Source organism: Heloderma suspectum, chromosome 12, assembly GCF_057233095.1.
Source record: "Heloderma suspectum isolate Gila_16-S chromosome 12, 16-S_ref, whole genome shotgun sequence".
NCBI classification, from domain to species: Eukaryota; Metazoa; Chordata; class Lepidosauria; order Squamata; family Helodermatidae; genus Heloderma; species Heloderma suspectum.
Window position 1 is genome coordinate 4,036,880 of NC_139469.1, and position 23,151 is coordinate 4,060,030.

The 23,151-nt window shown below is 48.9% G+C and overlaps 1 protein-coding gene across 5 annotated transcripts in view; it reads right to left on the reverse strand.

The window, feature by feature from the left end:
- SLC5A10 (solute carrier family 5 member 10) overlaps window positions 1–23,151 on the reverse strand; it is a 109,239-nt gene that overhangs the window by 79,020 nt on the left and 7,068 nt on the right. For all 5 annotated transcript variants that reach the window (XR_014785488.1, XM_084818123.1, XM_084818124.1 and 2 more), the window contains 3 exons: window positions 22,959–23,063; window positions 6,271–6,376; window positions 3,527–3,607 (listed from right to left, as the gene is read on the reverse strand). Coding sequence is in view for 4 of the 5 variants with exons in the window: in XM_084818123.1 (XP_084674249.1) it covers window positions 3,527–3,607; window positions 6,271–6,376; window positions 22,959–23,063 (292 nt within the window). In the remaining variant the exon portion in view is untranslated. The remainder of the gene's footprint in view (window positions 1–3,526; window positions 3,608–6,270; window positions 6,377–22,958; window positions 23,064–23,151) is intronic.

The following is a 23,151-nucleotide window of genomic DNA, read 5'->3' on the forward strand; positions in this document are numbered from 1 at the left end:
TTGGACTACAATGCCCATCCTCCCCACCCAAATCTGGGAATGCAGACTCAGGAATTCCCATGCCTGAATCTGTTGCCCATCGGTTTCATTGTGTAAACCCCAAAGTTCAGCACGACGCAAGAGGGAATCTTGAACTTGGGTCGTCCAGTAGCAGCAGTTGTGAGCCCGTCGCTCCGTAAAAGGGCCCCTGCTTTCTTGCAGAGGGTCCCCGGTTCAGTCTGGGGTATCTCAAATTAAAGGATGTCAGGCAGCAGGTTAGACAACATCCCGGAGGACAAGACCATCAACAGCTGCTAGTCATGATGGCTGTATATTTCCTCCAGAGTCAGAGCCTGAACAAAACACTTGCTGGGGATGGTGCTCTTGCACTCAAGTCCTGCTTGTGGGCTTCCCATCAGCATCGGGCTGGCCACTGTGTGAACAGTGCTGGCCTAAACGGACCCTTGCTCTGATCTAGCAGGGCTCTTCTGATGGGATAGGAAAGACCCCCCACCTAAAACCCTCGAGAGCACCTGCCGGTCAGAACAGACAAGAGGTAGAGATCCTCTGGACCCCCCAATGTTTTCAGTCCCTTCCAACTCTACAACTCTAACTCCCATCATCCCTGGCTGTTGCTCAATGCTGGCCGGGGCTGATGGGAGTTGGAGTCCCACCTCGGGTTCCCCATCCCCATAGCAGACCAAACTGAACCCGATGGACCAGTAACCTGATGTGGCATAAGGCCACCCACAACCGTTGAAGCGGGAGAAATGGGATCCATTTGGACACAGGGCCGCAGTTCCAGTGGAGTCTGGTGGCTCCGCTATCAGTGGGGCAGTGCATCCGCTCCAGGTTTCAGTCAGAACCAGTCAGAACTCTGAAGCAGCTATCCGTGTGCACCGTGGCTAGCTCCTTTAGAGTTCTCATAGAATCACAGAATCATAGAATAGTAGGGTTGGAAGGAGCCTACAAGGCCATTGAGTCCAACCCCCTGCTCAATGCGGATTCACTGCCCCCGACACCGGAGCCACCAGCCTCCGCTGGGTTGAACAGATGTTCTGCATGCAGAAGGCCCCAGGTTCAATTCCTGGCATCTCTAGCTGGAAGGAACAGAGAGCAGGAAGGGGAACCAGAGACCTTGGACAGCCACTGCCAGTCTGAGCAGACCAGCTTTCCCTGACCTGGTGCCCTCCAGATGTGCTGGACTACAACCCCCCATCATTCCCAGCCAGCATGGGCAGTGGCTATGGGGGTTGGCATGCATAACATCTGGAGGGCAGCAGGCTGAGGACGCCTGCAGTAGCCATACCAGGCAAGGGGAACCCGCGGTCTGACTCAGCAGGCCGTTTCCAATGCGGCCTGACCGTCAAAGGAGACTGGCAAGAACTGAATCATGTTGGGGGAAAACCATGATTCGGCCACACACGGGGCCTTGCGATACTCCCAGTGCGAGCCGACGGGTTCCCTGGGCAGAAACGCCCACCCCTGCAAAGAGGGCACATCCCAGACCAGAACAAGCACCTGCAAATCCTGCAGGATTAATGCCGCCCTCTTGGGACAGTTAAGGATTTGAAGGCATTTGGGAGGAGGGGGGATTACGGCCGTCTGTAGCAAGCGCCAGCAGGAATGTGCATTTCAGGCTCTTTCCGAAGCCTTGTCATGGCAACCCAGTGGCAAGCCGCCCAAGCAGGGCGTGGGAGGCATTACCGCATCATCCACTCCCACTCAGTGCTGGCTTTAGGTGCCTGTTCAGGAGGAAGGGCACTTCTAATGGGCTGCAGGGCCAGTTCAAGTCATTTTGGTGCATGAGGTCAAAAATCCAAAATGGTGCACACAGCCACGCCCATGAGCTGAGCTCAGACGCAACCCATCTCGCACTAAGGCTGTCTCCGATGGATCACGATTAAGCATGCTTGGCGCTCTGGGCTGGTTCCTTTCCTCCACGCCCGCTTTTAAAAAGATTTGGCCAGGCCAGTGTTGTGGGTGGCCACATCTGGATCCAGATCTGGACTGTCTCTCTTTTCTCCTCCAACCCGAAGAATGCCAACTTCAGCCACACTCACAAACAACCTTTTCTCAAGGCCAAGGCATTCCCCCAAATCTATCCAAAAGACAAAACAGAAGATGGTGGGAGAGGTGTCTGAAAAAGATGAGATTGTCCCTGGTAAATACAAACCTTGGGGGGATATGCAAATACAGTCTCCTAAGCACCCCTAAGAGAGGGGAAACAGATACCCTTGCTACAGGGTTATTATAGATGTGCTGCTGTTCTCAAACCTTCTTCTTTTAAAATTGGGCAAGATGTGCATTCCAGCACAACAGCTTCACAGGACGATAGATGGGTTGCTGCGCTCCAAAGAAATGGTTTACAAATTTAAACAATAAAATAGAAACTGTCAAAGTTCCAAAAATCGTGGAAAGTTGTGTGACTCGTTCCATCGCTCTCCCTCATCCTGTATATAATTTAGATAGTGTTGTGCCATTCAAATACAAGGAATGAGAAGGCAGGTCCCTGCCCCAAAGGGCTTGCAGTCTAGAAAACAGACAATAGAGGAAAGGGAGAGAGGGAGATAGAGGCCAGGGCTAGGCAGGGGAAGAAGAATACGGCACCATCATTGCAGTTTCACATACTTAGGCTTAGTTAGAGTAGGCTACGGGGACTAAGGGATTGTGCCAAAAGCGTCATGGAAAATTTGGGTTTTGAGGAGGGATGGGAAGGAAAGGAGAGAACATGAGAAGTGCCTGGTGGATCAGATCAAGGCCCCTCTAGTCAACACAAACACACACAGACACAAGACACATGACACACACAGACACACACCCACAGGCAAGACACATACATACACTGACACACAGACAGGCATGGGGGGGGCGGAGAGAGAGAGAGGAGACACAGACACACACAGAGAAACTGTCATAGATGAACACACACACACACACCTCGAAACAAGACACACAGGCACAGAGAGAGAAAGACACAGACATACAGATACACATACAGACAAGACACACACATTCACAGAGACAAACCAACAGGCTTTGTAACCACCATTCTTGATCAAACATTAGCAAACTGATGTGTTTCAGGAGAAACTGAACAGAAAAAGAACCTTGCTAGATCAGATCCAGGGATGGGTTCACTTAGTCAGGCAATATGGCCAGATACCTCTGGGACATTGACAAGCAGGGTGCAAAGGACACGGCCCTCCCCCATCTTTTGTCCCCAGCACCTGTGCCGCTGATTCTGGAGGTTCATTTGGGATATGTATTTGCGGCACAATAATCAACTGACTGCAGGGGCAAATCAAGATACGTACCTGCAGAGCTCTTTGCGCAAGTTCCCCAAAATAGCTTTGGTGGATGCGGCAGGGGCAGAAAGGGCAGGGACAGCCTGGCAGTTCTAGTCCCTCCTCACTTCTCCACAACATCCAAAATAGAACTTTCACCCCAGCCCACCTTCTATGGTGAGCTGTGCACCTACCCAAGACAGCTTAGGCATCTCTTCTCAGGCAGGGAGGGGACGAGAGGGCAGACTGCTAGTCCTTACCTGTTACAGTCAAGATGACGGCTCCAACCACCATGATGAGGGTTTGTAGCGCATCCGTGTAGATGACAGCCGCCAGCCCTCCTGCAAACAATATACAGGGACTGGGTTTGAGGAAGCGCCAATACCTGGCCCAAGAAGGAACACCCCACCCAGACTTCCCTCCCCATGTTTTCATATCTTCCAAGGAAGGCCTCCTGGGAGTACTGTTGCCATCTGAGGGGCAACAGGCAGCTACAAGACCCCAGGGTCTTCTTGGTAATGACATCCCAACTGTGGAACTCCCTGCCCAAGGAGACTCACGACCATATTTTTATTTTTTTATTTACTACATTTCCATACTGCCCAATAGCCAAAGCTCTCTAGGCAGTTCACAATGATTAAAACCATAAAATACAAGATAATAAAAATACAACATAAAAGTTTAAAAGTTTAAAATTACAGTATAAAAAGAAGAAACAAATAGAACCTAGCCGCGGTGCAAAGATTCTAAAATATAGTATCAGATTTGTTTGTTGTTTATTCGGTCAGTCGCTTCCGACTCTTTGTGACTTCATGGACCAGCCCACGCCAGAGCTTCCTGTCGGCCGTCGCCAACCCCAGCTCCCCCAAGGTCGAGTCTGTCACCTCCAGAATATCATCCATCCACCTTGCCCTTGGTCAGCCCCTCTTCCTTTTGCCTTCCACTTTCCCTAGCATCAGCATCTTCTCCAGGGTGTCCTGTCTTCTCATGATGTGGCCAAAATACTTCAGTTTTGCCTTTAACATCATTCCCTCAAGTGAGCAGTCTGGCTTTATTTCCTGGAGTATTAAAACAGAAAGACTAAAATGCCTGGAAAAATAAGTAGGTGTTCATCTGGTGCCGAAAACCACACAACATAAACACCAAGCGAGCCTCTCTGGGGAGCTCATTCCACAACTGGGGTTCCTCAGCAGAAAAGGCCCTCTTTTCTTCACGTCCTTTGGCAGGGGCTCCTGAAGACGGACCGCTGAAGATGATCTTACGGTCAAGGGAGGTGTATGTGGGTGAAGACAATCCTTCAGGTAACTTGGCCCCATGCCGTTTAGGGCTTTGAATACCGATGCTGGCTAGGGATGCTGGAGAAATTCGAGATGGATTAAAATGAGCTCGGATTTCTAAGAATCCGACCTGCAGAATCTGCTGCAGAGCGACCCCCTCAGGCCCTGCGGAATCCGTGGACTTTTGGATGATTTTTTTACTTTCCCGAAATGTACACATATGAATCTGTAGAAAAATACCTAAGTTTCTGCTGAGGAAACGTAGAATGGAATAGGGGACAATACACTAAATGTTATGTACTGGGGTACATTATATAAATACTTATGTAAATATTTACGTAATTATTTCTGAATTTTTCTGCATGACGGGAAAAAATATTCTCATCCATCTGTGGGTGGATGACAGAACAAAAGGCACCTGACAATCTGGAAAACACAGACAGAGCGGATTTTACACAGTCCGTACATCCCTAATGCCAGCACTTTGAATCGAGCCTGGAAATGGACTAACAGCCGGTATAGATGAAAAAGTGCCGGCATAATATGGTCATATGGGCCACTTTCCTGTTAACAATCTTACTGCCCTATTTTGGACGGGCTGAATTTTCCGGACCATATCCCCCTCCAGTTTTAGAAAGCAGCCAAAAGCTCTCTTCTGGTGGGGAGTATTTGCTCGGCCCAAGCCATAGGTTAAAAGGTGCTTCCAGACACAGGGCTCCTAGCATTAACTGTCAAAAGGCATTGTGCAGTTATTCAGTTTTTTCTTTCTTAACCAATTCTTTTTCTGGTAAGTAAAAGGATAGAAGAAGTGGTGGGAAAGAAAGGAAGGGCTACAAAGGGAAGATAATGCTGTCACTTATATATTTTTATATTATATTTAAATTTATATATTTTGATGAGTTGGTTCATCTATGCAAGTTTATGCACCCTTCCCCAATCTGGTGCCATCTGGATTACAATGGCCATGCTGGCTGCGGGATGATAGAATTTGAACTCCAACACATCTGGATATGGGATCAAGGCCCTTGGAACTACACGGAGAGACACAATGCAGGATGGAGAATTCAAAGGGAATGAGCTCTTTCCCAGTGGTTGGGGAGGCTCCCAAAAGCCCACCCAAAGAACCCCCCAAATGTCATACCAAAAATCCCTCCCCAGGGCCTCCCAGGGCCACTGTACAATGTGCTAATTTACAACGCCATCACCAGTCTCCTGCAGATTTAAAAGCCAGGAGGATTAAAAGATATACTAGCAAAGCAAAAATTACTGTATTGCTCTAAAAGGTTATAATCAAACATTTCAAAACAGACCTTCTCAGCAACAGCAGACTGTAAAATAGCAGCCAGCACATGGCATGGTACCTGAGCAGTTCATGCGTGCATGCATTTAAATTCATGCATCTGCCCCACACTCTGAGATGTACGTTTGGGGCGGGGGGGGGGAGAGAGAGAGGAACTCCAAAGAACAACAACACCAGCAACTCACACTAACAATATTTTCACAAGACATCCCCAAACAGCAAGAAATAGGGACAAAATTGATTTACCAGAGATGGAGACTAGAAAAAGGGGCTGTCCCAGGTCAGCAGGGACAGCTGGACAGAGTGCAGGACAATGCGTCCTCCCCACCAGCCCCTGAGATCCCAGGCTGCGTGTTAAATCTCCGGTGCAAGGGATGTCCCGTCTTACTTGGCTGGGGCATCCGTCATCTTGCATCTTAAATCTTACCCGCAATGGTGTAAACAGCTGTGGCAACCAGTATCAGGACGGTGGAGAGGTAGAGATTCCACCCTAGGCAGACTTGGACAAACAGGGCTCCTGAGTACAGGTCAGTCTGCAGGGGAAAAGAATACGGAACCTCAATCACATCTGGGGGACAATCAAGGAAAGGCTAGGCCTGGGTTCCCACTTTTTCTATAGACAGGGGCTCATGTGCCCTTAACAGCTGGATGCCTGGCAGAAATCAACAGATAACACCTTTTCTGGCATGGAGATGCAAAGCTTGACCTGCTGAATTTTGCCTGTCAATTAGTAGTTAGAGGCCTGGAGCTTCCCATCCACATGTAGAAAACAGGATGCTGAACTAGGTGGGGCTTTGGTCTGATCCAACAGGGCGCTTAATGTTACCCATCTATCCAAATGACTAGGGCTTATGCTAATACGCAGGCAAAAAATCAGAGTCAGAAGACAGCCAAAATTTCAACAGGTGAAGCTGTTTCCATCACTGCTTCTCCACGTCAAGAAAACCTGCACAGGTTAAATTCAGCCTTTCTTGCAACTGTTAATGGCACAAGGACCCTTGCCCATAGAAAGGGTGCCTATTAACGCTCAGGCCACTGGCAGAAATCCATAGGTGAAACTGTTCCCATCCTTGTGCTCTTGCACCAGGGAAAGCATTGCCTGTGGATTTCTCCCTGTTATGCAGGTCTTAAAATGCAGTGTTTTAGGGGAGTGACATCCCCCCCTCCCCATTGCTAGGACAGCTGCTTGCACCCTAGTTCATTGCTATAAGCTGGTAATGGGCATGCTATATTTCAACAGACAGAAAATAAGTTCATTTATTTCAGGGTAAAGAGAGGTTCCTGGGAAGACCGAGAGCCCACATCTATACTTTGCAGGCCATTCAAAATATTAACTCTTGCAGTCAATTGAGATAAGGAAAGGCAAATCTGTTTCTGGATCCATTTCCGGTTGTGATCCGTTTCCAGATCAAGAGAGTTGTGTATTGCGCCAGCTGTACATAGAGATGAGCCTTCAGTTCATTTCTCAAGGCTAAGCATCTCCAAAACACTATTATTTAAAGCTTTCCTCCTGAATGATGAGAGCTAGAAACTTGTTTAAGAGGAATATGTCTTTTCAAGAATTCCGGTTTGGCGCAGTGAAGAAACATGTGTTAAGTATGTCAAATGCAACCAACCTCTGCTTAGACCAGCCTTCCCCTACCTAGTGCCCTCCAGATGTGTTGGACTACAACCCCCACAATCCCCAGCCAGGGACTGTGGGAATTGCAGTCCAACACATCTGTAGAGCACCAGGTTGGGGAAAGCTGGTCTATGCAATGAGGTTTGTGGCCCGCGAGGACTGAAGCCCAGGTATTCTCGGTTCAAGTCTGACACCCTATGCACCAAGCCATCAATCGATGGGGGCAACTAGTTTCAGGCAGCTACTTCAAGAGTTGAGACTTGTCACCATGAATGCTCTCGAGCCTCTCAGGCCTTAAAGTCTGCCTCCTCCCAGCACGCATGGCCAAGGAGGTGGCTGTTTTTGCCGACTTTTTTGCTGGCTCGGCTAACCCCTTTGCTGCCCTCCGGCTCCCTCCGGGCAAAATGACAGAGGCAACAACGCGGAAGGCGGCAGGTGGGGCACAGCCGGGCATTTTCACTCTTTCAACTTCAATGGGTTTTGTTCCTCTGGCACCTGCCCCGCCTTTGAATGAGCTGCCAAGTCAGTTTTTTTGCATGCTCAGCTCCAAACCCAGCTGCGCTCCAACTACAAAAAGGTTCTCTCGGCATCCCGGCTGTCCTCAGCGGAGGGGTGGGCCATGAGTTCGAGCGTACACGTGTGCCAAAATTTGGCAAGATCAGGAGGGATCTCACAGCCTGGAGGGTAGAGCATATTCCCCATCTTCAGGTCAGACCTGGTTTGTACTTTAATTCACCCCTGAACGGCCTACCAGAAATACATGGGTGCTCATGAGGGCTAGCGTCATGGCTGGCATTCAAGATCCCCCCAAATTCTTGAAAAATCCCCTCCCCCTCCAAAAGCTCCAATCAAAATGTATATCCACAGTCAGTCGTACACAACCATAAACTCGTTAGATGGCCTTTGGCAAGCCACCGTGTCTCAGCCTCAGCTTTCTGCTTGCAACATGTGGATGATACTAGCCCACTAAACGGGGATGTCGTAAGGACTGCAACGACGATGTCTATAAAGCACTTGAAATGTGCGATGTGAAAGAAGTACATGCTACTGCTACATTGGGATGTCCTGAACAGGGGCCACAGGAGCCACGGTCAAGGGCTTAGCTATCACACCTCATTCTTGTCCCTGCTTGCTTAGTCAGAGAGGGCCGGTGAACAGGCCGTGAGAGCAGCAGGGTTAGGAGCCCAGGGCAGGGGGGGGGGGCAGCAGGCCCTTTGAAGGGCAGGAGCCCTTGCAGATGCCCAGCAATGCCGACCCCAATCCTAATGCCACCTCTCCTCCGCACACAGCTAGAAATCCAGCGTGTTACAACGCAGGGCTCCAAACCACCCAGGTTCCCAGGTTCACGCACTGTCTGATCTGCTTTGAATCAGGACAAGGAAACAACGCGAACGGATCCAGAACCTGTTCACCTCTCAGCACTGCAGCTTGTCCTACACACCCTCTCCTGCAGCAATGGGAGGCATCAAACGGGCTGATGGGGCCCTCCCTGCTCACGAGTCTTCAACCTCACACAGAGCAGGGCCGTTCCAAGCCGGATCACGCCAGCATGAGGTCACCCAGAAATTCTTAACGCTGTGTGATTTCCTCAGGGCAATTGATGGAACACACAACTCAAATGCTTTCCCCGTTCCTCTTCTCATACGTTCCCACTGACCCAATTTACCAGGGACAGTCCTGATATTTTTCTGAGGCCTAGTAAATTACTGCCTGTATTTTATCTCTCTTGTTCAGGGATGCCTTGTTAAATCGAGTTAATAAGCATTGCTGGAGTTGCATCTTTCAGAGCTGAGCAACCTTCTTGGGGTGAAACTCTCTGACCCGATTCACACAACATGACAAGCCAGAGTACAGGTCGGGTGTGGGCTGCTGTTGAACCATGGACTGTTGCTGAATCATAGGTTGTTGTGTTGTGTGAACCCAGCTACGCTAACAAACCATGGTTTATTAACCACAAACAACCCACAATTCATAACCCAACAACAAACGATGGGTTCTCTTCATGGGTTGTTTGTGATTAACAAATCATGGTTTGTTAGTGTGGCTGGGTTCGCACAACACAACCATCCATGATTTAACAACAACCCACACTAAACCGATATTCAACCTGTGCTCTGGCTTGTCGTGTTGTGTGAACCCAGCCTCTAGAAGATGTGTCGGAATGACTAATGGAGGCATCTTGTCTCTAGTGCATGTGCACATAAACGTATGCACGCAAACATTAAGTCAGCATGCCCCATCAATGCATGCAATTCTCTGCCACAATTTGTGGTGAGGGCTATAAGCTTAGGCAGGCTTAAAGGAGTGGGGGTGGGGATCAGAAACAAATTCAGGAGGGCTACTAGCCATAATGACTAAGCGGAGCCTCCAAGTTGGGAGCCAGTATGCCACTAAGAAGCCTTCAAGGGCCTAACCTGGACCCAGAGGATGTTAACAATTATAGGCCAGAGGCCAACATCCCCTTCTGGGGCAAGGTGCTTGAGCGGGTGGTTGTAGGACAGCTCCAGGCACTCTTGAATGAAACAGATTATCTAGATCCATTTCAATCGGGCTTCAGGCCTGGTTTTGGAACGGAAACTGCCTTGGTCGCCCTGTGGGATGACCTCTGCCGGGAGAGGGACAGGGGGAGTGCGACCCTGTTGATTCTCCTGGACCTCTCAGCGGCTTTCGATACCATCGACCATGGTATCCTTCTGGATAGGTTGTCTGGGTTGGGAGTTGGAGGCACTGCACTACAGTGGTTCCGCTCCTACTTGGATGGCCGATTCCAGAAGGTGGTGCTGGGGGATTATTGCTCTGTGCCATGGCAATTGTGCCATGGGGTTCCACAGGGCTCTATTTTATCCCCCATGCTGTTTAACATCCACATGAAACCGCTGGGGGAGGTTATCCGGAGGTGTGGGCTGAGGTGCCATCAATATGCGGGTGACACCCAGCTCTACCTCTCTTTCTCATCAAAACCAGGTGAGGCAGTGGCTGTTCTGAACCAGTGCCTGGGCACGGTAATGGACTGGATGAGGGCCAATAAACTGAAACTCAATCCAGACAAGACGGAGGTACTGTCAGTGGGTGGTTCGTCTGCCCGGCTAGGTGATATTCAACCTGTTCTGGAGGGGGTTGCACTCCCCCTAAAGGATCAGGTTCGTAGTTTGGGGGTGCTCTTGGATCCAGAACTGTCACTTGAGGCACAGGTGAACTCAGTGGCACAGAGCACTTTTTATCAGCTTAGGCTGGTATACCAACTACGCCCTTATCTGGACAGAGATAGCCTAGCTACAGTTATCCATGCTCTGATAACTTCTCGTCTGGATTACTGCAATGCGTTATACGTGGGGCTGCCTTCGAAAACGGTCCGGAAACTTCAGCTGGTCCAAAATAGGGCAGCAAGATTGTTAACAGGGACTGGCCTGCGAGCTCATATTACGCCAGTACTTTTCCAGCTGCACTGGCTGCCAGTCCATTTCCGGGCCCGATTCAAAGTGCTGGTGTTAACATTCAAAGCCCTTAACGGCTTGGGGCCAGGTTACCTGAAGGATCGCCTCCTCCCATATGTGCCTGCCCAGACCTTAAGGTCATCATCAGAGGCCCTTCTCCGTGAGCCCCTGCCAAAGGAAGTGAGGCGGGTGGCTACTAGGAGGAGGGCTTTTTCTGTTGTGGCACCCCGGCTCTGGAATGAGCTCCCTAGTGAGGTTCGCCTGGCGCCTACATTGTACTCCTTTCGGCGCCAGGTGAAGACCTTTTTATTTTCCCAGGCATTTTAGTTTTCTAAATTTTTATCTTTGCTGTTTTAAATCTGTATTTTAAACTCCTGTACTGCTGCTAGGTTTTATTGTGGTTGTATTGTTATATTGTGGTTTTAATGTTCTATATATTTTAAATTGTTTTATTGTGCGTTGTTTGGTTTTAATTTTTGTGAACCGCCCAGAGAGCTTCAGCTATTGGGCGGTATAGAAATGAAATAAATAAATAAATAAATAAATAAATAAAATAAGGGGGCTTGAAAACAACAGCATCCCCCCCTCAACTGTTGTCCTCCTCTGGCAATTGCTATTCAAAGCTAGACTGCCACTGAACTTGGAGGTTTGGTTTTGCTATCATGGCTAGTAGCCATTGGCTACTTCTCATCCTTCACGGATCTGTCTGATCCCCTTTTAAAGCCATCTAAATTAGTGGCACCCATCCTCTTTGGTCCTGGCGGAGAGATACATAAATTAATAGTTTGTTGTGTGAAGAAGAACTTATATTTTCTCCCCCCCGTTCTGAGTCTACCTGCAGGGTATCTCGCGCTCCAACAGTTGGTATTATTGGAGAGCAAGATACCCTGCACATCTGAGACACCACCACATCTGAGCATGGAAGTCCCATAGCGCAAATAGCCTTTGACAGGCCCTCTTCCCTGGCATACATTTATCTAATCTCCTGCTTTAAGCTACAATAGGCTGGTATCTTTGCTCCCACCCCCTTTTGCCTTCAGTCCTGCCCACCACTGGAATGCAGCCCATGAGAGCTTTTCTGAAATGGAATTCGGCCCTCAGGCAGAAAAAGGTTTAACATCCCCGTTTAAAGCCACGTACATCAGTGGCCATTGCCACTTTTGTGGCACTGAATTCTGTAACTTAATTATTTGTTCTGTGAAGGGGGACCTCCTTTTCCCAGTCCTGAATTTTTCACCATTCAGCTTCATGGGGTGACCCCATTGGGTTCTAGTATTATGAAAGAGGGAGGGAAAAGGTCTCCCTATCCACTTTTTCCACACTATGCATCATTTTGTACACCTCTATCGTGTCTCCCTCACTTGCCTTTTTTTCAGGCTAAATAGTCCCAGACCTTGTAACCTTTCCTCATAAGTAGGGATGTACAGATTTTGTTAAATCTGTTCCATCTGTGTTTCACTAATTGTCAAAGTGTCTTTCATTCTATCGTCTGCTTATTGACAGAATTGGACTTTTTTTTCACCAGAAATTTGTTCTACTTGCACTAATGCACTAATAGTTAATGTGAATTAGCACTAATATACATTAACTAATGCAGGTTAGCACATTTGCGCAAGTGTGAATTAGGTCAAATCTCCCCCCAAAGTGAAAAACCAGTCCAGAAGTCCACGCAATCCGTGAGATTCAGAAAAAGCTGTTCGGATTCCTAAAATTAGGAACTCATTTGAATCCACTGCGGATTTCTCCGACATCCCTACTCATAGGGGAGTCGTTCCAGCCCCTTGATCATTTTGCTTGCCCGTTTCTGCACCTTTCTCATCTCTACAATATCCTTTTTTGAGATGTGGAGACTAGAACTATACACAGTACAACAAGTCAGCCAGTGTGGCATAGTGGTTAGAGTGTTGGACTCGAGCTGGGGAGACCCGCGTTCTAGTCCACACTCAGCCATGAAGCTGATTGGGTGACTTTGGGAAGTCACTGACTCTCAGCCTACCCTACCTCACAGGGGTGTTGTGAGGGTGGAATGGAGAGGAGGACAACCACGGACATCATCTTGGTCTCCTTGCAAGAGGAAAAAGGGTGGGATATAAATATAACAGACACGAAAGTAAGTGTGAACGCATCATAGTTGTGTATAAGGGCTTTACGATAGTGGGCGTTTTAGTTTCGATCCCTTTCCTAATGCCAGTCCTTATGCGGCCAAAACAGTACCATCCATGCACAACAGAGAGGCAGTGGCAGGCTCATCTCAGCTCCTAGGTTTGCAGACGTACAAAAAACCCAAAAAAGATAAAGGGGGTGTGTGACCCCCAAAACAGGCCAATGAGCCCCAACTATGCTCAGCAGGCACGGAATAGAGACTGATTATTCAGGAGTGGAATCCTGGGTCGACATTTTCAGCAAGCTCCCCAGCACAGAAAGCTTGCCTCAACCTTTCAGGCTGAGGCAAGCAAGGGGGTCTTCCTAAAATGTGCTGCCACTGCATTTTAAGTGGCCAGGCCTCCTTCTGAAGACACACCCACTTGTGGCCTTCCAGAGGCCAGATCCTTACAAACAAGCACCGTTTCTCTTCCCAGAGCACACACCTGTACCACATCAGAGGCAGCTGAGCCCTGTGGAGGCATTAACATTCTTCGCAGGATTACAAGCTGGTTCTGGCGCAACAGAGCGCAACACACACCTCTCATCCCTTCTCCACCTCCCCCAGGTTGGCCAGGGCTCGAGAAAAAGGGCCGACCTAGTTGTGGTTCTTCAAACAGATCCGGCGACAAAGCAGCCCCAGTTCCATGTGGGCAGCGCAGGCACAAAGCAGAGAGGAGGGAGAAGCCAGGAAGATCTGTGGCAAGGACCTGGAACAGTAGCTGCAGAGATCAGAGCTTGCCCTTCACGTTTTTGTTGAGAAGTAGAAAAAGCCTCATTCCATAACTCAGGGCTGGGCAGAAGGTAGATCTCCAGATGTTTTGGACTTCAATCCTCATAAGCCCTTGCCAGCATGGCCAATGCTCAGGACTGATGCGAGTTGGAACTCCAAAACACCTAGAGTTCTACCTTCTGCCCACCCCTGCCATAGCTCTGGCTTATTGCTGTCCAAGAGGTGTAAGCCTGCAGTTCCCTACTTTGGCCAGGGCTTGGTGGTGGCACCCAAGTCTAGCATCCCTTTGGCCCCAGGTTCAAGAGCCACCGTGGGCCTGCCACCAACTGGCCAAAGAAGGGAAATGCAAGGACCAGCAAGGAAGCCTCTACATAGGCCAGGGCAAGTCACATGACACTCCCCAACTTCCTGGAAGCGCCTACCCTGTCAGGCTTACAGAGAGGGGTCCCTATAAGAGCCTGACCCCACCTTTGCTTCTCCTTCATCTCAGTGCAGAAGAAGATCTAGGCTAGCCAGTTACGTATCACCAAGAAGAGGAAATACATCACCAGAACAAAGGACACCAATTTGCACAATATCTGTATATGCAAATTTGTATGTGTCTTGCCCGCCCTGGAGGAGGAGCTGGAGCTCTCAGAAATGAAGAGCACCCCAGAACAGCCCATGTCAGATGACCAGGAGGGTCCTGGGCCCTCGGGGGGGAAGGCGGCCACAGGTCCAGCCCTGCACGGGGCAGGGGACTCCGTCTCTGAAGCAGAGGCTGATTAACCCCTGGCGCCCAGGAGTGTCATCACCTCAACAGGCAGGCCAGTAGGGCTCCCTTGAGAAGAAGTGCTCGATTCCAAAGGAGGACTCCTCAAGAGGAAGTGGCTCCTCATGAGTAGGACTCTTGCCAGAGGGCTCAATGAACTACAGCTGAGCCCTCGGTGGGGCTCAGGAGGGTCAGGCAATAGAAGCCTTCAGTGCCACCATAGCTGGTGCTGGAAACAACGCTGCTGTAGCAACGTTTGTATCTTGTACCCTGACTGATGTTTGGACCTGTGTGTTAACAGCTGTTGCATTTCTTCCTGACCAGGCCTTTTGGGAACTCTTGATTATTCTTGATCGATGTCCTGTGCATTTGGCCTTGGCTACATCTCTTGACTTCTCTCAGGAAAATCCATGTTTGCTCGGTAAACTGTGGTTGTCCAGTTTAGAGACCTATCCAGCCAGACCAGGACAAGATGTAGAGGCACACATTTAGAAAGAACAGCTATAATAGAAACAACTATAAAGGGTGGGCAACATGTGGCCCTCTAGGTGTGTTGCCCTACAGTTCCCATCAGCCCTAAGCAGCATAGCCAATGGTCAGGGATGATGGGAGCTGTGGGCCAAAACAGCTGCAGGGCCACAGGCTGCTGAGGAAACAGAAATACATCTCACTACAGTGGGGAGACCAACCAGGTGACCTGTGGGCCTGCTGCTCAGACACTGCTAGCGGTGGACGCACAACTTCACGGCCTCTGCTCTGCTCTGCCTCTCTGTGGTTCTTTGGGGTGGACTGGGCACCTCTTCAAATGGAGGACCCCTTGAAATAAAGGACTGTCCTCTGCCAGCCTTCCAAGTCAGAGAAGTCTTCCAAGTCTGTAGAGAAGGACACTTGGCCACCTTAGCTGGATCAGACCAAAAGCCCATCGAGCCCAGCATCCTGTTTCCAACAGTGGGACAGCCTTCTTCTGTCGGTTTGTGCCCCAAAGCAACTTGTATTGATAGACTACCTCTGAGCTCAGAGGCTCCACTGAGCTATCATGGCTACTGGCGGTCAAGAGACCTCTCCTCCTCCATGCGTTTGTCTCGCCCCGCTCTCCTCGCCCCCTCCCCTGGCCTGACAGGAGACAAATTTGGCAGGCTCCAAGAGCAGGTGAGAGCCTGAAGGGAGAAAAAAATATGTTTCAAAATTACTTAGAGGGGGGTGGAGGGGACTCTTGAAGGAGCTGGCAGCCATCTGCACCCCATTAAAAAAAATCATTTCCCGCCTCAGAATGCCAGAACACGGCCCTTCTAGCTCCCACCTCCTGCATAATTCAGCTCGGAAGGGCGGAGGAGCGTGCAGGACTCCAGCTCGTTGAGACGGGCGCCAAACACACCGGCCGGCCGCCTTGTTAAAGCACGCGCACAGAAACGGCAGGCAGGGCCCATGCACAAGGCAGGGCCTGCAGCAGCGGTGGGCAGCCTTTGAAGCCGGTCTCCACAGCTCCTGGCAAGAGAGCTGCAGACCCCTGCATGACTGGATGGAAATCGTGCGGGTACTCGAGCCTGGCGACAGGTGCAGGGCGTCTGAGCCTTCTCCAGGAAAGCTCTCTCTGAGCTGCCCCAGAGGACGTTTCCAAATCAAGACACATGTTTCGGCCCCCCTCTTGGTTCTCCTTCCATCAGGACTGGAAGGGCTAGTGTGGTGGACTCTGGCGGTTCCAGTCCCCACTCTGCTCTGAAGCTCACTGGGTGATTTCTGGCCAGTCACTCACTCTCAGCCTAGCCTACCTCACAGGTTTGTTGTGAGAATAAAATGCAGAGGTGGAGGACCAGGTAAGCCATCTTGGGCATCTTGCAAAGAGGAAAAAAGGCATGATATAAATATAATAATAATAATAATAATAATAATAATAATAATAATAAGTCCCAGTACGCCCCCTAAGGTCCTCTGAGGGCTCCCTGCTGGGGCTGCCTGATGCGAGACTGGCAGCCACGCGCAAGGGGACCTCTTCCTTTGCCGCCCCGCAGCTGTGGAACGGCCTGCCGGCTGAAACGCGCCTGCTGACCTCCTTGAAGGTCTTTGAGCAGGCATTAAAGACGCTGTTATTCCAGAAGGCCTCCCCTTTTGAGAACTCTTGCTGCTTTGGCTGACTCTTGTTTTTAAGCTGTGTTGTTCTCAGCTGTGTTGTTTTATTGTTGGATTTTTAAAATGTTTTTAGTTCAAAGTTGTTTTTAGATATATGTTGTTTGTATATGTTGTCCGAATGCTTTTATGTAAATGGTTTTTAAATGTTTTAACTTTTGTAAACCACCGAGAGAGCTTCAGCTATGGGGCAGTATAGAAATGTTAATAATAACAACAACAACAACAGGAAAAACCCTTATCATTCTTTATCGCCATAAGGCATCAGGGGTCCCCAACCTTTTTTGGGTCAGGGGGCACATTTGGAATTTTGGGGGAGCGTCATGGGTGCCCTCACGAAATGGCTACCGTAAGGGCAGGGCTTGCCCATTCACAAATTTGTTGCCCTAGTGGGCATGGCCAGTCTCAGAACACTCACTTCCCAGAAGGAAACTGGTGAGACTAAAAGAAAAGAAAATTGTCCAAGAACCTAAGTGCAAGACAGAGGTGGGGTTTGAGCTCCCAAACCGCTCTTCTGAACCCAAATAAACATGGCGCTGGAGGGCACCACTTGGCTTTGCAGCCTGCCAGTTAACTTTTAAAAAATCTTATGAAATAAAAATCAGGGAGGTTCCCATGCAACCAGGTTGGAGAGCCCAGCTGTAAGGCATCAAACAGATCCACAGCTAACAGCGGGACCCAGGTGCTTCACTCGCCTCGCCACACCACTGTGGTCGCCTGCCAGAGGAGGGAGATACTGGGGCGATCTCTGCTGCGCTGTAGCAGCACTACTGCAGATGGCCAGAGTGGTATTGCAAGCACTAGCTCAGCAGGGAGTCAGTGACACCAAGGAACCCTAGGGTGCCACTCCAGCGCCACCACTGCGGATGGTCAGAGGGTGGTACTACAGCTCCCAGCTCCATGGCAGCAAGGGTCAAGCAGGTGCAAGGGGCCATGGATCCTGATAAAGCTGCCATCTCCTGCCTGGCTCTTTAATCTGAGCAACTCACTGGAACACCCATCCCTGCGTGCCCGGTTGCTCCCAAACCACCAGCCCTGACCACCTTCGTGTTCAGAAAAGTTTCACCTCTCAATTTGGGCCCCTCGTGCAGCTGTTTCAAGACCTCTAATCTCTGACCGTAAAAAAGGTGATGACCATAAGCAAAATACCAGACCTAAATAAACTGCTCCACCTCTCTTCACACACCCCATGTGCCTGCAGACATTTATCTCAACAATTTGCCGTCAACAAGATTACCCAAATTGACTCTGAATGGGGCTAGATGCTGGTTTAATCACTTGGACCAAACCTGTCACTCTGCGGCTGAATAGCGAGTGACTCAGAAAGCAGTTGCAACGCAATTAATAACAGGGCCCAGACTCTTAGGGCGGGAGACGACATGTCCTTTGGGGAAGCTAAAAGAAGCATCCGTTTGGGCAAAGAAAAGGAAGACAGGTTCAATGAGAGGAGTGGGGATAACAACGGAGAGGAGTTCCTTCCAAAGTCACACCTAGGTGTGTCAAGGAAGCCCAAGATAACAACAAAAGTTGGAATGTACTTGGAAGGATCTATGCCAGGGATGGGACAAAGAGGAGAAGTTCAGTTTTTACAATGCCCTGTGTTGTTTTATACCTAGAGCAGCCTTCCACAATGTGGTGCTCTCCAGACATGTTGGACTACAACTCCCAGCATGCCTCTGCCAGGGCATGCTGGGAGATATAGTCCAACATCTGGAGGATGTCAGGTTCGGGGAGGCTGCTGTAGTGGGTTGCCACCCTGGCCAGAACTGGTGGGTGAAGACAGAGATAAGGTAAAAAGAGAAAAGTTCAGCTTCCTCCCAATTTCACAATTTGTGTGGCAGCGGAACATACCAGCAAATCAAATGCTGGTTCAGCCATCAGTCTGCCCCCCCCCCTTTTTTAAAGGATGGCTGTACATTTATCCATTCCTCCTTTGCCTTGTTTAAAAACATCCCTGCAAACTTAAAAAAGAATTGCAAAACTGATCCAGGGATCAGGGGTGGTGACATCACAGCACCAGCCAATGCATGACTTCCTGAGTCAGGTCTTCCCTGTTCCAATGCAAAATAGCCAAGCCAGATTTTTGAAGAGCTCTTGTCACAGCTGAAGTCATCCACTTATAGAGCAGTAAACTGTGTCTGTTACTCTCAAAACGGTACATCTGTATATGCCTCCTTGCTAGCCTGAACTGAGATTGTGCCATTTTGGCCTGGAGTCCGAATGGGAGAATGCCAAACCAAGTTTAAATATTGCAGCAGAGATGTCTGTGCTGTTTGTGTGGATGTATGAGCTTTCAGAACACCGGAATGCTGAACATGGTGTGCTCGTCAATGAGATGGAGGCACGCCGCACCACCAATGGAAATCTGTCCCGAGAAAGGGGGGGTGCGGAGGCAAAAGATGCTGCAGCAAGTCAAGACGAATCCAGTCCTTTGATTAGCCACTCTGACCCCTTAGGAAGCAGCCAAGCTGTTAATATTTCCTGTCTGGTTCTCCACTGGGTTCATCGCACTGATCTAGCCACCAGCTATTAGCTGTGGTGGGTCCTTCCTCGTTCCAATTCAGCACTTCCTTCCAGGAAGTGCCTCATTACATTCTGGATCATCAAGCCACTTAGACATTTTACAATCAATTAAGTAAGCATGTTGCATCCCTCAGAACCTCTTGCTGTGACACCCTCACATTGTCTTCCTCGTTCTACTTCCCTCTCCTACATCCTACCTACTCACAAAAGCTCAGTTCGCTATCATGTACCTTTCACTACCTCCTCTTCACAACAGCCCCGTGTGGTAGGTCACTATACCTAATTCACAGATGGGGAAAGGAGGCCCAGAGATCTGTGAGTTGGCTGAGGCCATCAATGAGTGTACAGCTGACCAAGGCTCGGATCTTGGAGTGTGGAAGAACAATGATAATGAGGAGGGGAAGGGGGAGGAAGGTTGGGAGGGAACAACACTCTTTTCCATAAGAGCACAAGAAAAGCCCTACTAGATTTGATGGACCTTCAGTCTCATCCAACATTCGGAGTGGTAGGGGGATGAAAGCAGCAGCCCCCTTCCCCCATTATGTGTCATTTAGCAAGTATATTGAGCCTGTTCACCATCACCACAGCCCACTGTGGCTTCATTTACCTGCAGGGGCTGTTGCGTTCAGTGCCCGTGGGTGCCTGCCTTGCCTTGCTGTGCAAATCCAGGCTGCAGGGTTGTGAACTGCCCAGAGAGCTTCAGCTATTGGGCGGTATAGAAATGAAATGAATGAATGAATGGTTTGAATGAATGGTTGAATGGTTAGGGTTAGACAACCCTAAAACCTTAATAAACCTGACACAAGCCATGGGTTGTTTGAGGGTTGTCTAACCCTCAAACAACCCTTGCAGTCTGGGTTCGCACAACAAGGCAAGGCAGGTGCCCACAGGTGTCATGCAAAAATGGTGCCTGTGGGGAACCCAACACAACATGACAGCCCCCACTGGTAAATTAATCCACAGTGAGCTGATGTGACGTGCGAACCGTCTCTAAACACGGAGGTTCCACATAGCCATGATGGCAAACAGCTACTGGTAGACCCATCTTCCGCGTACAATATTCTACAATTGAATATAGCAATCCCATTAAAACATATGAAACAGCTGAAATACATAGCCAAAGAATGGTCCAGCCAAAGGTAAGCATGTTTTTAAATGAATGTTTAAAGAATATATAAAGAGAAGCTTTTTTAATCCTATTGATCCTAAAGGAAAAGTACACTCTGAGAACTTAGGTTACTGGACGATTTAAAAATGCAACAAACAAAGCATGTGCTAAGAAAGGTTTCCAGAGGAGGTTTTTATTGTCCCTGCCTCAATAATGAAATTTTACTCTGCATGTGTGTGTGTCTCCAGACGTCTCCCATTTGTTACTCTCCTGTGTTTTCCCACCATTTATGCTGTCTTTTTTCTTTCCATTAAAAAAATCCATAAAGGAGGAAAAATAGACAGAACAGCTGCGCAAAGGCTTTTGAATGGTGACGCTAGGAGTGTTGTGTCTGGATGCGTTCGAAATCTTTCCGATTTCAACCAACAAACCTCTATGTGTTTAACACTGGCTGGATTGTGCCTAATGCATTTAAACGTCATCCTGGAGCACAGATTCAATCTCCAACACTTTTTCTGAAGAACAAGCATGCGTGTGTGTGTGTGTGAGTGAGAGAGAGAGTCAAAGAGAGAGAGTCAGAGAGAGAGAGAGAGAGAGTCAGAGAGAGAGAGTCAGAGAGAGAGAGAGACGTTATTTAGATAGTGCTGGGATAATCCTTTCTTCCTTTACAGTTAATCTAACGTATTGTTGCTGCTTTAAAAACTTAAATAATTCTTCTGATAAGTGTTATCATTAGCCTTGCTGTATTTCCTTTTATTGTGTACAACACCCTGAGAGCTTCAGCTGTAGGTGCTTTGGCTGCATACACTGAATAATAAAACTAAAATAAATACAAAATAAAAAGGAACGAGTGCAGAATAACATTCAGTGAAAGAAAGAAACAAGAACTTGCAAGAGGCGTTAAGGTTGCTGGTTGGGGCAGCAACTTGACCTACAGCCCCCTCTGCTGAGGAGACAGCAGCGTTACACCCGAACCAGCATCTGCAAAAGGTGAGGATTGGGCCCGTCATGAAATAAAAGCTGACTTATGTTGAGACAGAATATTGCTCTCTGTAAGCCAGTCTTGCCTCCTCTGGCTGGGAGACAGAGCCTCCCTCTCCAGAGTCATAGGAAGAGGCCTTCACAGCCTTGCGTACATGGGAACCTTTCAAGAGAAATGCCAGAAATCGAACTCAGGATCTGTTGCATGGAAATCACATGATCTGTGACTGAGCTGTGGCCCCTCCCCCTTGAACTATAGCCCCCAGCCCAGGACTTGTTATGGAGAATGCATGGCAGGTGCCAAAAGCAGCAGCCTTTCCTCTCCTCCCTGCCACGCTCCCCCCCCGCCGCAACAATGCTAAGTAAGACACAACAGTGTGCGTCCACACACACACACACACACACACACACGCAGAGCGTGGCTGGCCATCTAATAAAACTGATGGGCAGCAGATACAGCACAGGCACGCGACGCATCATTGATTTATCCCAGCAGGCTGTACAGAGGGAGATGAGACAGGAGAGTGGGGACCTTCCATCAGCCCTGCTAAATGGCTGCTTGATTTTCTCCTCTTTCCTTCCCATCCCTTTTTCCTTGTGTGCTGTGTCTTTTTAGACTGTAGGCCATTGGGCAGGGGACTGTCTTGTTTACTGACTGCATGTAAGCCCTTTTTGGCCGAGGAGCAGGATAAAAATAAATAGACAGACAAATATAGAATTCACTACCAATGGTTGCACTGATGGCTAGTGGCTTACAGGACTTTAAAGGGGGATTAGACAAATTCATGGAGGAGGTTATTGCATTGGCTGTTAATGGCATGGAACTTCCATGTTCAGAAGTAGTACACCATTAAGAGCTTTTCTAAATGAGGCTGTTAATCCACTGTTAATCCGCTGTATCTTTTTTTGGATTCGTCACAGAATTGAGATCAGAGCACTACACACAGAGCATTTCCTTTCCTGCTTTTCTACTACATAACCTCTAGGTGGCACTGTGGTATAGCGGAACAGCGTAAATACACAAGAGGAAATTGTGCTTTCTTCCACCTTCATAATTAAAAGCCGCATTTTCCCTGCTCTAAAAAAACTCACCGAAAGGCTGGTTAGACAAAGAAACGAAATTGGAGGGTCACCATGTTGTCTAAAGAACCTGTAAACAACCGTGAGTAGGGAATGACGAGCACACGATTAATACTTTGTGTAGAAAAGCCCTAAATATCAAATGCTGGGGAGAAACAGCATCAGTTTTGCTTGTGGGCTTCTCAAAAGTATCTTCCTGACCACTATCGGAAACAGGATGTCGAACAAGATCAGCCTTCCCTAAGCTGGTGCTCTCCAGATTTTTTGGACTACAACTCTCACCAGCCCCAGCCAGCATGGCCAATTGTCAGGGATAATGGGAGTTGTAGTGCAACACATCTAGAGGGCCTTAGGTCGGGGAAGATTAATCTAGATGCATCCTTAACGTTCTTCCATTGTGGCTCCCTGTACCTCCATGTCCGCCCCAGCATGGACAGTTCAGGGAGAGCAGAGGCAGGCATGATTTCCTTGGTGTACCAGGAAGCTGGTACATCTGAACCACAGCTAACAAGCCCTCTGATGGGCCACCGAGAGGATGGCAAATGCTGCAGATGCAGTAAAGTTTCACAGCCATTTCTGAGAGCCATGATTTCACCAGCTGGCGGCCCCTCAACTCACAGATATTTTGGTGAAGATGGATAGCAAAAGCGACAAGGACGAGAGGGACATCTGGATTCTCTCCCCGCCAAATCTCTTTTGGAGATACTCAGGCATAGTAACAATCTGAGGGGGGAAGGGAGAAAGAGAGTCAAATTCTGGTGCTAAGAATGCAACAAGCCCTGATGAGCAATGGTGGGATGGGAAGAGGGGG